We start from the raw sequence: 16661 nt of genomic DNA, 5'->3' as shown, positions 1-16661 counted from the left end.
TCAGCCCCAGAAGATTTGGCTGCTCAATTACCAGAGCATTTTTTGCGATACTGCAGTGTGTCGCTTTAACTGACAATTGCGCGGCCGTGCGATGCTGTACCCAAACGAAATTGACGTCTTTTTTTTCCCCACAAATGGAGATTTCTTTTGGTGGTATTTGATCGTCTCTCCGGTTTTCATTGTTTGCCCTATGAACAAAAAAATTTACAACTTTGAAAAAAAAAGTAATTTCTTTATCGTACATCATGGGACACAGAGCCTTAAGTAATTACTTGATGGGTTATAGGCCACCTTTAGGTGATGGACACTGGTATACCCAATCAAGGAAGTTCACTCTCTATATAACCCCTCCTCCTTCCAGGAGCACATCCTTTTTTTCGCCAGTGTCTAAGGTGTTGGTCATGAGTGAAGATGTGCTCTGAGGAGCTCCACTGGAGGGATCCATGCTGGATTTAAATAGCTTCCATAAAAGACCAGATCCATCCAAAGTACCACTAAGGCCTAAAAAGATGGTACCTGGGGCCTCGTATCCAAAGCACGAGGTTTTGCCTTTAACGCCTCTCTTTGTAGGGCTGGACCCCAGGAACCCACAGCTTAGGTCTTGCTACATTACCTAAAGCTTCCTGATGGGGTGCTTTTACAGGTCCAAGGGAGTTGGAACCCCCTGTTTAAGGGACCTGGTCCTTGAAGGTTTGCTAAACGCAGCCTGCCGTGATGGGTGAAGGTTGGATTTTCTGTTCAGCAAATCCTGCGGCGGGGATAAGGTAAGGGAAGAAACTTGGGCATTAAAAACATGTATGCATTTCTTCCGTTGGGCAAAAGATGTTGTCATGCCTTAATTCTCCACTAGAGGCAGTCTATCCACATATCGTACTCTGTTGTCTGGTTGCAACAGCATGTGGAGGGGGACTTTGCAAGGTAAAAGAAAGCTGCAAAATGGTTTCTTTCTCCCCTTGAAGGGACCAGAGGGTTAGGGGGACAGCAGCGGAGGTACCGCTAAATGTTTTACTGTGGCTGATTTCACTGCTGTATTGTGCCTGCTGCTGGGTGGGTCCCTGCCTCCCCTCCCCCACCCCCTCGTGTTAAGTCGGTGGACCCGCGCACAAGCTCGGGAACATTTTAAATGTAAAAAGCTGAATTTTTTTTCTTGGATGGGGTGGGGCCTAAGTGCGGTGCCATGAACGTCTGCAAGGATGCACGGCAGGCATAAACTACAGCTGTGACAGTCTCTCCTCGGCTGACGAGGCGAAAGCAAGCAGCCTGCAACACAAGGACACAAGAGCTGTGGGACATGTGAGGGTAGCAAAGTAGCATTCCTGATACAGGAATGACACCCTTTTCCCAGCATTAGGCTGAATTTTTTTTTTTTTTTTTTTTTTTCCAATAAAGTTTTTATTAAAGTGAGGATTAAGGCATCACATTTGAGAAACAAAAACATTACACGCATAAAGAGTATACGTAGTACAATACAATGATAACTATGTGATGAGTCAATAAAATATATGGCAAAGTATAACCAATAGAAAGTAAACTAGATGATCCTGCGAACAAACAGAGTTAGGCATCAATCCCATAAAGTGGTATATGAGGAGACTCAGTTCGGGACATGTGAGAAAACATATGGAAAACCGTAAATAACATACGGACAGGGGTAAGGGAGGGGAAGTCAGCCTCGGGGAGTGTCAAGAAGGAGGAAAGAAGGGGGCAGAAAGAGGATGGAAAGGGGATGAGACGGTGTGCGAACACAGGGGAATCATTGCGTAGAAAAGACGTTAGTCTAACAGATGTCCACCAAGGGGAATATCAGGATGCATTTCTAATTAAGTATGAGTGGAGGTATTGGTGCGTGACATAGAGGTTCGAAAATGTATCCAACAGGCCCATTTATTTGAGAATTGTTCATGTTTGTCATGTGCTTGATGTAGGCTGAATTTTATAGTGGCTTTAAACACCTTGACTATTTTCAGCGATTAAGTGCAATTTGTATAGTGCCTCTGTTTTTTGTGCTTAGGCCTATGCCTACCAAAAAAGACACCACAAAAATCAAAGACGTAAAGGTTTCACACCCAGTCGTTAGGTTCGTTGCATTTCCAAGCTGTCATTCTCGCCTGAATTACCAGTTATGGCAAACCAGGGTGAGCCATTGAAACAGATTCATGGTGCAACTGCTTCTCACATCTCAGCCCCTGCATACGTAACTGAAGATGTCCTTTCCTCCTCCCTGCAGGGTCTGGAAGAAAGATTAGCGGCTTTAATCGCACCTTCCATTCAAATGGATAGGAAGCGTGCTAGATCCACCTCCCCCTCTTCAAAACCTTTTGCAAGGGGAACAGTGGACACAGGATGAGGTGTTAATCTCAGTCGATCAGGAGGAAAAACAAACCGATGATGATTCCTAGGAAACAATGGTAGATGAGCCTTTTTCGGCTTCTCAATATGAGAAATTGCTGATACAATCTCTTACGGAGATGGTTCGTTCTACTTTCATGTTACCCCTAACGGAGTCTCCTGAAAACTCGGTTTCTTCCTTGGGTTCCTTAAAACCTCCTCTAACTTTGCATGCGTTTCCTGCACATGTGTTACTAGAACAGCTTATTTTTGCTGAATGGGATCACCCGGATAAGCATTTTCTCCCTCCTAGGAGATTTGCAATTCTTTATCCCCTGGCGGAGAATGTCTCCAAAAGATGAAAAGATGGAAAATGGAAGATGGAAAATACCAGCAGTTGACGCTGTGATTTCCAATGTGAATAAAGGCCTAACAATGACAATGCACAGAGGCTTAAGGATTTAACAGATAAAAAAGTTGGAATCCCTGTAAGAATCTACTTTTTCCATGGCAGGTGCCGTTACTCAGCCTGCAGTCGCTGCAATAGACGTTTGTCAATCCCTAAAGGACCAATTTAAACAAGACCTTAGAGAGCTTCCTCCACAACAAGCTTGGGATTTGGCTGAACGATCAAAAGCATTATGCTTTGCCATAGATGCTATTAAAGATTCTATTCACCAGACTTACTGCCTTATGCTGGTGCATATGCGTAGAATCCTGTGGTTTAAAAATTGGTCAGCTGAAGCACCATGTAAAGACCTCCTACCTGGGCTCCATTTTCATGGGGAGTGACTATTTGGAGAAGAGAACAATTTCTAGTGGGAAAGGTACTCTTTTGCCAGTCAAAATAAAGTATAAACACCCTTCATTTAAACTGGCTCTTTCCCCTATGCCAGGGGCTTCTGCTTCTAGTCAGGGGCAACGGCCTCTGCCGTCAGACTCTAGAGGAAAATCTCAGAGTCAGACACAGGCTCAAAAGAATTCCTGTGGTCGGAAACCTGCAAAGCAGAATCCTAAAGCCTCATCATGAAGAGGCAACCCCTCTCACCAAGGTGTGGGGAAGACTTCTGCAGTTTTCAGAAGTCTGGAAAGAAGAAATTCAGGACAGATGGATCATCTCCATGGTAACACTGGGGTACAAGTTGGAATTTCTGGACTTTCCACAGTCTCGCTTCCTGAGGTCAAGCGTTCCCAAAAATCCAGACAAAAGACAATCTCTGTTTCAGGCACCGATTAATATCTCAAGGGGTGATCATACAGATCCCCAAAAAAGAGCAAGGTTTGGGGCTTTATTCAAACCTTTTTATGGTACCGAAACCAAATGGAGATGTCAGACCCTAAAATATCAAAATCAGTTGCTGAAGATCTGCTCCTTTCGCATAAAAAAAGATGATCAGGTCAGTAGTTTCTATCTTTCTAGGAGGAGAACTTCTGTCATCAATTGATATCGGGGATCCATATCTGCATGTCCCTATATTTCCCACTCGCCAAATGTTTCTGCGGTTTGAATTAGAACAGCAGCATTTTCAGTTTGTAGCCCTGCCCTTTGGGTTAGCCACAGCACCCCGGGTGTTCACAAAAGTGCTGGTCCCACCTCTAGCCAGGGGCACAGGGCATAACAGTCATACCTAGACGATCTATTACTAATCAGTCAGTGGCTCATTTGGAGCAAAGCGTACGCACTACAACCAACTATTTGAAAAGTTGGGTTGGATTCTCAACCTAGAGAAATCTTTCTTAAATACCGCTAAAAAAGACTGGATTATCTGGGTCTGATCATAGACACACCCCAGGGAAAGGTTTTCTTGCCTAAGATAAAGATCAACTCCATAAGAGAGCTGGTGCTGGAAGGTCAGGTCAAATGGCAATCCCTCCATTCGTGTTTGCATGAGGTTGGTAGGAACCATGGTGGCTTCATTCAAAGTAGTTCCCTATGCCCAGTTTCATTCAAGACTGTTGCAAAACAGTATCTTGTCTGCTTGGAACAAAACAATTCAAGCCTTGCCTTTAGACTTGCTAATGCAGCTGTCCCCAAGAGTGTCCCAAAGATTCACTTAAGATTACTAACCCAGAATCTGCTGAAAGGAAGATCCTTCAGACCAGTCATCTGGAAAGTGGTAACGACGGATGCCAGCTTTTCAGGATGGGGAGCAGTACTAGAAAAGACAACTGTCCAGGGACAGTGATAAAGAACTGAAATAACCTTGCCTATTAATACGTTTGGCTCTAAAGGCCTGGATTTTCAGGTTAGGGGATTTTCCTGTCAGGATTGAATCTGACAATGCCACAGCTGTGGCCTATATCAATCACCAAGAGGGCACCAAAAGTCTCTCAATGCAGAGAGAGGTGAACCATATTCTAACTTGGGCAGAAAGTAATGTTCCGTGCCTTTCGGCAGTCTTCATTTCGGGAGTAGAGAATTGGTAGGCCGACTAGTCGCCAGCAGTTATTCCCAGGGGAATGATCTCTTCACCCCGCCATATTTAGGGCTGTTTGCCAAAGATGAGGGACTCAAGACATAGATCTTCTAGTGTCCAGGTTCATCATGAAGTTAGTCAACTTTGTGGTCAGAACAAGGAATCCATTTGCATGCGGAACGGATGCATTGATGACCCCATGCGATCAGTTCTCACTGATCTATGCATTCCCCCCCCCCCCCACCCCCATTCAGTTGCTGCCACGATGACTTTGCAGGATCAAGCTGGAAAGTAGAGCCAGTAATTCTGGTGGCACCAGCATGGCCCAGAAGATCATAGTATGTAGAAATAAAGATGGCAGTGGAGGGCAGAGGGCCCATGGTCCCTTCCACTACGGCCAGATCTGCTTACTCGGGGACCGATATTCCATCCTTCCTTACAGTCTCTAAATTTAACGGCTTGGCTATTGAAGCTCCCATTCTGAAGAAACGCAGGCTTTCCGGGTCAGTTATCTCTACCCTGATTAATGCACGGAAGCCAGCTTCCAGAACTATGTATTATAGGGTCTGGAGGGCTTATGTTTCCTGGTGTGAATCCAAGGGTTGGCACCCTCGGAGATAGATCATAACCAGAATTCTTGCCTTTCTACAGTTAGGGGTAGAAATGAAATTGGCTTTGAGTACTATTAAAGGCCAAGTCTCATCTTTATCAGTCTTATTTCAAAGACCACTTGCTACTCATTCTTTAGTCTGGGGTTTTATACAAGGGGTGACGTGGCTTAATCCGCCTGTCAAACCTCCCTTGAACCCTTGGGACTTGAACTTAGTTTTGTCTGTGTTACAGAAACAGCCATTTGAACCAATACAGCATATTTCCCTAGTCCTGACAAGGAAGATGGTATTTTTGGTTGCTATATCCTCAGCAAGGAGGGTTTCGGAATTGGCTGCTCTTTCTTATAAAGGGCCATATTGATTATTCATGGGGACAGAGTGGTGTTACACCCTCGTCCAGGCTTTTTGCCAAAAGTGGTCTCAGGTTTTCCCTTGAACTAAGATATTGTCCTTCCATCGTTTTTTCCAAAACCATGTTCCAGGGAAGAAAGGTCTCTATATTATCTAAAGACAACTGCTCAGATTCGTAAGACTGATGTCTTATTTATTCTGCCAGAGGGTCCTAAGAAAGGACAGGCAGCGTCAAAATCCACTGTAACTAAGTGGATTCGGCAAGTTATAATTCAAGCTTATGGTTTAAGGGGTAAGATTCCCCCTTTTCAAGTTGAGGCGCACTCTACTAGGGCGGTTAGTGCTTCTTGGGCAGTGCGTCATCAGGCCTCCATGGCTCAGATCTGTAAGGCTGCAACTTGGTCAGTGCATGCATTCACAAAATTTTATCAGCTGGATGTAAGGAGGTATGAGGATATCGCCTTCGGTCGCAGTGTACTGCAGGCAGCAGTATAAGTCCTCAAGTCTGTGGGTACCCTGCGGATTGTCTCTCCCTCCCCTCAGGTAGCATTGCTATGGAACGTCCCATTAAGTAATTACTTAAGGATCTGTGTCCCATGATGTACGATAAAGAAAATGGGATTTTTATTACAGCTTACCTGTAAAATCCTTTTCTTGGAGTACATCATAGGACACAGAGGTCCCTCCCCTCTTTTTTCAGATTTAAGTATATTGCTTTGTTACAAAAACTGATGGGCTCCTGGAAGGAGGAGGGGTTATATAGGGAGTGAACTTCCTTGATTGGGTATACCAGTGTCCATCACCTGAAGGTGGCCTATAACCCATTAAGTAATTAAGGCTCTGTGTCCCATGCTGTACTCCAAGAAAAGGATTTTACAGGTAAGTTGTAATAAAAAATCCTATTATTTTGCACCTTTTGCTATAATATCCCCAATATTTAATTTATTTTTTTATGCTAATTTCGTTTCTTAGTTTAGGCCAATATGTATTCTTCTACATATTTTTGGTAATAATAGGCGTATATTGTTTGGTTTGGCGCAAAAGCTATAGCGTCTAAAAAATAGGGGATAAAGTTATGGCATTTTTATTATTATTTTTTAGTACTAATGGTGACAATCTAAGTCGCGACTGCAACATTATGGCGGTCACATCCGACACTTTTGACATTTTTTTGGGGAGGATTGACAATTATACTGTGATCAGTGCTATAAAAATGCACTGGTTACTTTATAGATGTCACTGACAGGGAAGGGGTTAACACTAGGGGGCGATCAAGGGGTTAACTGTGTTCCCTGAGTGTGTGTTCTAACTGTAGGGGGAGGGGACTGACTAGAGGGGATGACAGATTGTGGTTCCTAGCTATTCGGAACTCGCGATCTGTCTTTCCTCACAGAACAGGGATTTGTGCTTTTACTCACACACACACACTTCCCTGTTCTGGCTCTCGTGCCCGCAATCGCTCGTGGCTGGCGACCATCGGCCACGAGCATCGGCACCCCAGCAGTGCGGCAACACGCACGCGCCTGCTATCCCAATGTATAGCTATGACGGCTAATGACAGCGGCTGGTCGGCAAGTGGTTAATAAAAGACCACATAGATGAGTTCTTGCCGGAAAAAAATTATTTATGGAGGTTAGTAAAACTTTGGATAGAGGGGTGGCTGTGGATGTGGTATACTTGGATTTTGCAAAAGCGTTTGACACAGTCTCCCACACATGGCCAATGTGTAAGCTAAATTCTACATGCCTGGAAAAATCAGTTTGTAAATTGATAGAATACTGGCTAAAACAAAAAATTCACAGAGTAGTGCTTAATGGTTCATGCTTTGAATCGTTTAGAGTTGTTAGTGGTGTACCCCAAGGTCCAGTGTTGGCACCTTTTACTTTTTAAAATCTTTATAAATTTATATAGGGTCTGGGATTAAAAGTGCCATATCAGACTTTGCAGATGATACTAAGCTATGCAGTGGAATAATGTCCTTACAGGGTGACTCCAATTTACAAGCCAACCTCAGTGCACTGTTTACATTTATCAACATATGCCACATAGTTGCCCAATTAAAGTTATGCACTTGGGGTCTGGAAATATGCATGCATCTTGCATACTAGGAGGAGTACAACTGGGGTAATCAATGCTGGAGAAGGATCTGGTAGATTATAAACCTAATAACATGCAATGCCAAGCTGCGGTTTCCAAAGCAAGCAAAATCCTTTCTTGTATTAAGAGAGGTAAGAAGTCCAGAGAGAGCTATAATTTTGCCCCTCTACAGATCGTTGGTCATTCAGTTTTGGGCATTAGTTCACAATAAGGATATCAGGATCTGGAGAAAGTGCAGAGAAGGCAATCAAACTGATAAAAGGCATGGAGGAGCTCAGCTATGCGGAAAGATGAGAGGAACTGAATGTATTCTCTCTTGAGAAGAGGAGATTAAGGTATGATATGATCAACAGGGCGGTCCATATAGGGAACATGGTGTTGTGTTATTCACTTTAAGGTTGTCAGAGAGGACAAGGGGGCACTCTTTACGTCTGAAGAAAAGGAGATTTAATCTCCAAGTACGGAAATGTGGAATAGACTCCCTCAAGAGCTGGTTCTGGCCAGCTCAGTTGATTGCTTTAAAAAAGGCCTGGATTCTTTACTAAACGTAGATTTTACTGGATACTAACATTTATAGGTAAAGTTGATCCAGGGAATATCTGATTTGCCTCTCGGGGGATCAGGAAGGATTTTTTTTTTCTCCTGCTGTGTCTGGTTCATGCTTTGATGGGGGGTTTTGCCTTCCTCTGGATCAATTGATGGTATGGGATTGTATATATTTTTTTATTTTTTATTGGTGGGACTAATGGACTTGTGTGTGTGTTGTTTTTTTTTTTTTTTTTCCCCAACCAGATTAACCATGTAACTATATGTAACCTATCTAGGTAGCAGTGTATGTTCCTGGAAGCAAAGGGGCTCCATCATTTGTGAGACTTTACCAATATCCTAACTTCAGCGAACCCCATTCAGCACTAGCAAATAAAAGTTTCTTCAAAGCAGACCGGGTCACAATGTTATGGAATTCAAAAGGTAATTTTTATCCACTAAACTGTATATATTCTACATTGCAATAAGAGTCTTTGGAGCACTTTACGTAAAGAGAATCTATACCCTGTTTCCCCGAAAATAAGACCTAGCATGAGTTTCTGGGATGGCTGCAATATAAGCCCTACCCTGAAATGAAGCCCTACTTGAAGTCCTTGTAAAATCATGTAATCCGTTCTGTAAAAAGATTATATAATATATAGTGTGTCTCCTTGTGAAATTTTATTGTGGAAAATGCCTTATTTACAGCGCTGCTGGGCGCTCACGTGACCCGTTGGAGCTTTTCTCTTCTCCCGAATGATGTCAGTAGCCCCTCCCTCTGCAGTGCTCAGAGCAGGCTGATGTCAGTGGGGATCTTGGCCTCTCCCTCTCTGCAGTATTCAGAGCAGGAAAGAAGAGCTCAGCGGGTGACATGGCCCAGAACGTGGCTCAATAAGAAAGAAAGAATAGAAAATGGCCATAGGTAAAACCCGCTTGGTTTTTATTAAATGTTAAAAGCACAAATGCCTGTTGGGCATAAAAATATCAATGGATAAAAAATGCGGCCTGCTGGCTGCAATACACCCGCCCGCGCTATCAAACAATGGGACGTAGTGCGCGGTGACGTCAGCATGTCACTCCCCCGACGCGTCTCATCACAGGTTTGATGTGCCCCGCTTTCTTTCTGAGCCACGTTCGCACCTTCATGCACTGAACTGTTTAAAAGCTCACAGCGGGGGATTCGTTCAGTTAAAGGTCCGGACCAGAAGACCCCCCCACAGATGCGGTGATTGGACCAATATCAGAACACCACTGAGGAAAAGGCCCTGGCTGGGTGTTAGCCACAGGCATTACTTGTCTGTGCAGCTGGTAAGCGCACATTTCTTATGATGGTTGGTCTGTCAAGCAAAGTCACACTAATTTCTTGGAACTGTTCACAAGTTGATATACTCACTATTTGCTAAGGATTTTTTCGATTGGAAGTTTGATTGACCGTCATTGGAATTCTGACGTACCGTCACTGAACATTCACAGAGTTATTTACATGTGGGACTATTTTTTGAGTTATCACTCACTGATCACTTATCATCACGTTTTACAAGGTTAAGGGTTTAGAGCGCAATCATATTTTGTTTTTCATTTGTATTTGTGTGTATTTCACTTTGTGCTTCTTACTATACTTCCTTTTTTTTACCCACTTGCCTACAGGGCACTTACACCCCCTTGCTGCCCAGGCTATTTTTCAGCTTTTAGCACTGTCGCACTTGGAATGAGAATTGCGTGGGTAGAGTCATGCTACGCTTTACCCAAATTAAATTGCTGGGTTTTTTATTTTTTACTAACAAAAAAATTTGAATTTCTTTTTTACTTAGTTTCTGTCAGTAAATTTTGAAATTAAGTAATTTTTCTCCACTGATGTGCGCTGATAGGCGGCACTTATGGGCCCTAACTTATGGGCATTGATGGGTGGCACTGGGCGACACTGGACATTCATGGTCAGCAGTGATAGGCATTGATGGGCAGCACTGATAGGCGGCACTGTCAGTGTGAGGCGAGGAGGGCCGATTACCATCTCCGTGTTTACATGGTTGTGATTGGACACAGCCGATCACATGGTTAAAGAGCCGCAGACACAGCTCTTTACAGAGATTGGGGTCTCACCGTTAAAACGATAATTAAAGGCAAACCTTCCTTTTTGGAGAGGGATTAGAACAACTGTAAATTTTTATTGCTGTCTGTGCCCCTATTAGAGAGATTCACCTGCATTATTTGTCCTGTTTACTATTATTATTGAAAGTGAAAAATAAAGAAAATCCCATTGGGGACTAGTTCTGGTGACTGGAGGGATTTCCTCTCTTTTCCTGTTTTGACTATTGGCCAGGAAGTAATGGTAAATCTCCCCAATGGGACACAGATGACAAAAGTAACAGACCCTCCCTTACTCTTTCTAAAATGGGTGGGGGGGACAAGGTTTTGCCTATAGTTCTACTTTAAAGAGGAAGTAAACCCTTCAAACAACTTGGACCTATAGGTAAGCCTAGATTAAGGCTTACCTGTAGGTCCAAGCAATATCTCCTAAACCTATATGGTTTAGGAGATATTTGCCCGAAAATGGGCACCGCTGTCTACGGCGCATGCGCCGTAGACAGCGGCGCGCAGGCGCACTAAATGCGGCAAATCCAAGAATGGATTTGCCAAATTTGTCGACTCCCGTGCGCATGCGCGGGAGTGACGTCATCGCGGCTTTGCCGTATGGCAGCGGCGGAGCTGCGAGACGCGACTCCCGTGCGCATGCGCGGGAGTGACGTCATCGCGGTTGCGCCGCTGTGATTCGTCGGAGCTGCGAGACGCCACAAGCAACATGGATGCGGCGGACTACAGGGGACAGCGGCGACTTCGCTGGCTCCTGTGTCAGGTAAGTGACACATAATGAGCTACTATGCGATGCATAGTAGTCCATTATGCTTTACCTTTGCAGGGAAACAAAGAAGAAGTAAACCCATCAGGGTTTACTTCCTCTTTAATGGTTGTATTGTACATACCTGACTGCAGGTAATGCTTTTAAGTTACAAGCCCAGAACAAATGTGCCAAGTGCCGCAAATGACATCAGAATTCCTGATCTGCCTCCCTTGCTTCCCTTGGGTTTTCAGACTCATAAAAGAGTGAAACCTGTGGATTAGTATGGCAGCAATGTCAACCCCTTATTGTAATCATAACAGGTTTTCTTTAAAACACATTTTTTTTTTTTTTTTAATACAGACATTCTAATAGCAGGAATGTGTCAAGTGAATATGACAGGAAACAGACTTGTTACTTGCTAAATGCAGAGGTCCCCAGTGACCATTTGCAGAAGGGGAAGGCCAGAATTTCACTTTCGCTGCATATTTCAGTTTCTTGGGTTTTGTGGCATCTGGGGTGATGAGAAGTTAGATAAAGGTACATGTAGGTACTCAAGTGTCTACATTTCAGTATTATGTACTGGCAAGTATACTTTAATTACTGCAGTAGTGTTGAAAGCCATCAGCTACAATATCCTCCAGCAACCTGCTAGTGTTTACGAGGCAGTTAATTTAAAAATGTCTTGATGCTTTTCTTAGCCTATCATGTAAGCGGTTTGCTGCATTGCTGTAGCTTGCTTCACTGTTCTGCTGATGGCATTATATTGTTGTACAAGGTTTTAGCAAGACAAAAAATGAATGTTGTTGTAAAAGAGAACTATGCTTTTATCTTTTCTGCCAGGTCATTTTAAGCTTCATGACTTCCTCTTGTATCACTGTAAAACACTGTTTTATATTTCTTATGTAACAGCTACTGCAGTACTAGTCACTGCCAGCACTGATGTGGACAAAACGGGAGCCTCTTACTATGGAGAGCAGACATTGCACTACATTGCAGTAAATGGGGAAAGTGCTGTTGTGCAGTTACGTAAGTGTAATAAACAATTTTTTTGATGAACTTCACTCTGTACAATATGATCATGTGAAAGGAAACAAGAGAAGTTATGTAGGAAGCCAGTTAGGTATACTTTTGTATGAAAAGTCAGTCCTTGTCTCACTTTCAGCTCTGCACTTAAAAAATGACATTTGGAAGTTCAATGGTTGCTAAGGGCAACAAGGGGTTTGTTCTAGTACCTCTCATTAACCACTTGCAGACCGGACCATTTTGCTGGTCAAAGACCAGACCACTTTTTGCGATTCGGCACTGCGTCGCTTTAACTGACAATTGTGCGGTCGTGCGACGTGGCTCCCAAACAAAATTGACGTCCTTTTTTTCCCACAAATAGAGCTTTCTTTTGGTGGTATTTGATCACCCCTGCAGTTTTTATTTTTTGCACTATAAACAAAAATAGAGCGACAATTTTGAAAAAAACGCATTATTTTTTACTTTTTGTTATAATAAATATCCCCCAAAAATATATAAAGAAACATTTTTTTCCCTCAGTTTTTAGGCCGATACGTATTCTTCTACATATTTTTGGTAAAAAAAATCGCAATAAGCGATTATTGATTGGTTTGCGCAAAAGTTATAGCGTTTACAAAATAGGGATAGTTTTATAGCATTTTTATTAATAATTTTTTATTATTATTTTTTTTTACTAGTAATGGCGGCGATCAGTGATTTTTATTGCAACTGCGACATTGTGGGGGACCCATCGGACATTTTTGACACATTTTTGGGACCATTGTCATTTATATAGTAATCACTGCTATATAAATGCAGTGATTCCTGTGTAAATGACATTGGCAGTGAAAGGGTTAACCAGTGGGTGGCAGTGTAGGGGTTAAGTGTTCCTAGGAATGTGTTACTAACTGTGGGGGGGTTGGACTTTCATTTAGTGAACACTGATCTCTGCTCCAATCACATGGAGCAGAGATCAGCGTCACTAGTTGCTAGGCAGAATGGAAAAATGTTGTTTACACAGCATTTCCTCCATTCGGCCGCTCCGTGAGACGATCGCGGGGATGCCCGCGGCGATCGAGTCCGCGGGTCCCGCGACCGGACTCACGGGGGTCCCGACCAGCGCGGGAGCGCGCCGCTGGCGGCGCGCTCCCGATGGCAGGGCGGCATTGAATATTGGACGTACCTGTACGCCAATATGCCTGCCCGTGCCATTCTGTCGACGTACATGGTCGTGCGCTGGTCGGGAAGTGGTTAATTTATAACCCCCTTACGTAAATTGTCTTATTTTCTATATGTACAAGTCTAGTTGCCAATACCAGTCTTGGTAAAGGTTAACTCCAGGGAAAAATAAAAAAAGTCATTCTGGTGTATATTCTTCTACATATTAAAGCAGAACTGAACCTTCTTATTCGTTACAGCCAAGAAAGCTGCTTCTTCACTTCTTTTTGACCTGCAATTGCCATGGTGATGCACTTGTGATCATTCCTTTGATGGCTTGACAGTTCAGCTGAAAGCTAACATAAGCAAACTAGTAACTGTAATGGGTATCATAAACGGCATTCCGTAACTGTTTTGGGAAACCATTAAATTCGTGGGGTTGGTTCTGCTTTTAAATAAATGTTTTATATGATGAACATGTATACATAAAAGTGCATTTACTGAGACTAGAGCAGCCAGAATCTGGAACAACTTTGTATGGCAGCCTGTTTGTTTCTATAATTTTCAAAGCTTAACCCGTTTCTGACCTAGCAATGTATAGATAAGGCCAGACGAGTGCCCTCCAGTTCTCCAGTGGCACAATCCTATGCTGTGTCCCGGACCGCTGTGATTGGCTCAGATACCATGTGATCACATGATAAAAAGTAAACACAACGGTCATGAAGGGCTTTTATTCATGACAGCTTGCTTACTATTGTGATCTCTATGATCGGTCACGTTGATTACATGGTATATGGCCCGTCAGTGTCCCTGTACCAAGTGATAGCTGTAGCATTCACAATCCCAGCATTCATAATAGTTGGAAATGCGCATAGCAGCTGCAAACCTCCTCTTCTCTGGTCCCAACCACCGCTCCTGGTCCCTCCTCTCTGCCGAGTGGGAACCTGCTTCCCATAGGTGCACTCGTGTGTGCTCACTCCTAAGCCCCACTGCAGCGTCCATTGACACACAGTGGTACTCGGCCCTACCCCCGGCACCCTCATCACTGGCTTTGATTAACAGCACTTGAGGCCCCCAACAAAGCCAGCGAGACCCAGGAGTAAGGGGAAAGAAGAGCTGCAGATATGCACAGTGCTGGATTGAATGAGGGCCCGGGTAAGTAAAAGGAGGGGTATGCTGATGCCTAAACATTTTTTACCTTAATGCAAGGTAAAATGTTTAGGCTTTAGAATAATTTTTTGAGGTTTTTTTGTCTTAAAATGTGAGGGCGATTTTCCCTACCAGCAATAAAGACCACAATGAAAACTTTACACATGCTCTAAGTTTCCACTCTGTCCAGAAAGAAAAAAATATTTTTGGCTTTACATAGATTTAAGCACGTTTCATAGATACTTGATATGCTGGTTTCAGGTTCTAAAAGCCTGTATTGATTGAAATCTAATTTTTTTTACTCTTCTCTGTTTTCCCTTTCCAGCAAAAAATGGTCCCATTTATGATGTTGTTTGGAACAAAAATTCAACAGAATTTTGTGCTGTTTATGGTTTTATGCCAGCCAAAGCTACTGTTTTCAACTTAAAATGTGATCCCATATTTGATTTTGGAACTGGTCCTCGAAATGCTGCTTTCTACAGCCCTCAAGGACACATATTAGTACTAGCTGGCTTTGGTAACCTGAGAGGCCAAATGGAAGTTTGGGACATCAAAAATTACAAACTTATTTCCAAGCCAACTGCTTCTGATGCAACCTATTTTGCCTGGTGCCCCAATGGGGAGAATATTGTCACTGCTACATGTTCTCCAAGGTTGCGAGTTGGAAATGGCTATAAGATCTGGCACTACACGGGTTCTATATTACATAAATATGATGTACCAGAGAATACAGAATTGTGGCAAGTGTCCTGGCAACCATTTAAAGATGGAATCTTTCCTGCAAAGCCCATTACTTATCAGCCTGTACCTGGAGAAATAACGGCAGAAGAGAGCAAACCAGCTCAAGCATACAGGCCGCCAGCACTGAGGAACAAGCCTGTCACTAGTTATAAACTGGTAGGTACCAGTAGTCTAAGGAACATATTTGTGCAGAATTTTTCTTTTGCTTCTTTTTCCTTTAGCAATTATATTTGAGCTACACTCAAGGCAATTGGAAAAAAAAAAAAAAAAGATGCAGTTTTTGTATTTATTAATACCTCATTACGTATATATTAATATATTAAAGGCATTGTAAGTAACTCAATTTGACCTGGTATAAGCTTTTCGCAGTTCATCACAGAAAATCTCAGACCAAAAGAGAGAGAGAAGCAGCACAAGGAGCCAATGTGCTAACAAGGGACATGCTGATAGGAGTAGAGAGCAGAGTGACAAGGAGATGAGCTCATCAGTCTACTGCTTTTCCTTTCACTGTATAGTCACAGAGCTATTAAAGAGGGAGTCCCGCAAATTTTTCTATTTTGAAAAAAAGTCAGCAGCTACAAATACTGCAGCTGTTGTATTTTAAAATAAGGACACTCATCTGTCCCAGGGTCCAGCGATATCGGCACCCGAGGCCGAACCGTCCCTCGGTCCTTAGATGCTGCCATCGCCATCTTCGGTATGGGAATCAGGATTATTAAGTCTTGCGGCTTCACTTCCCGGTTTCCTACTGCTCATGCGCAAGTCGTGCAGCGCAATGAGAATGGTCCACCATGTCTCTGGGACCCATGTGTGTCCCAGCAGACAGCGTGGCGGGACAGGAAGAGGCATAGACTCCCGTGGGAGTCTATGCCCGGAAGTGGGTGCAGATACCTGTCTTGGACAAATTAAAAAACATCAAAAAACACTGTCTATTTTCTGGCCTAGTTCTACAAGTATAAATACGTTTAATATAACATTTATATGAAGACTGCTTGTGGTATACAGTTATATGCGGAGTATATAGCACAGTGTACTGCAGAGTATATAGTAAAGTGTAGGGCGGAGTATAAGGAGATACCAACTTGCGTTGCTGAGCCTCAATCCAGTGAATGAAATTGTCAGGCCAAAGAAAGTAAGGCTTGGGAGGAAAGGACTCCATACTGAGTGTGCATAACTTACTCTGCTCCACTGCCACTCGGTCAATCTCAGGCTCAGACAGTCCAACTCTTTGGGCTTGACTTGCTGCCTTCCAGTTCCTCTGTCCTGTTCTCCCACCACAGGGCCGACGACCCGCGCTGCCTGGCACTGCACCCTCGCTGTCAGAGATCACTGCTCAGCAGGAGTCAGTACTCCACTAGAGTGGGCAGCGCCACGCCCCGGGCGACTGGATCTACAGACAGCCCATAGAAGGAGAGAGAGCGAGCAGAGCAGTGATGAGTGGAG

General features: G+C 43.5%; 1 protein-coding gene across 1 annotated transcript in view; it reads left to right on the top strand.

Annotated features, from left to right (window-relative positions):
- Nucleotides 1–16661, top strand: part of EIF2A (eukaryotic translation initiation factor 2A) — a 77369-nt gene that overhangs the window by 38259 nt on the left and 22449 nt on the right. The window contains exons 8-10 of the mRNA XM_077488183.1: nucleotides 8629–8773; nucleotides 12078–12194; nucleotides 14803–15374. Coding sequence (XP_077344309.1) covers nucleotides 8629–8773; nucleotides 12078–12194; nucleotides 14803–15374 — 834 coding nt within the window. The remainder of the gene's footprint in view (nucleotides 1–8628; nucleotides 8774–12077; nucleotides 12195–14802; nucleotides 15375–16661) is intronic.

The sequence above is a fragment of the Lithobates pipiens genome, unplaced genomic scaffold, assembly GCF_037356315.1.
Source record: "Lithobates pipiens isolate NorthernLeopardFrog02 unplaced genomic scaffold, aLitPip1_a1.2 Scaffold_18, whole genome shotgun sequence".
Lineage (NCBI taxonomy): Eukaryota > Metazoa > Chordata > Amphibia > Anura > Ranidae > Lithobates > Lithobates pipiens.
This window is presented reverse-complemented; position numbering and strand designations above follow the sequence as displayed.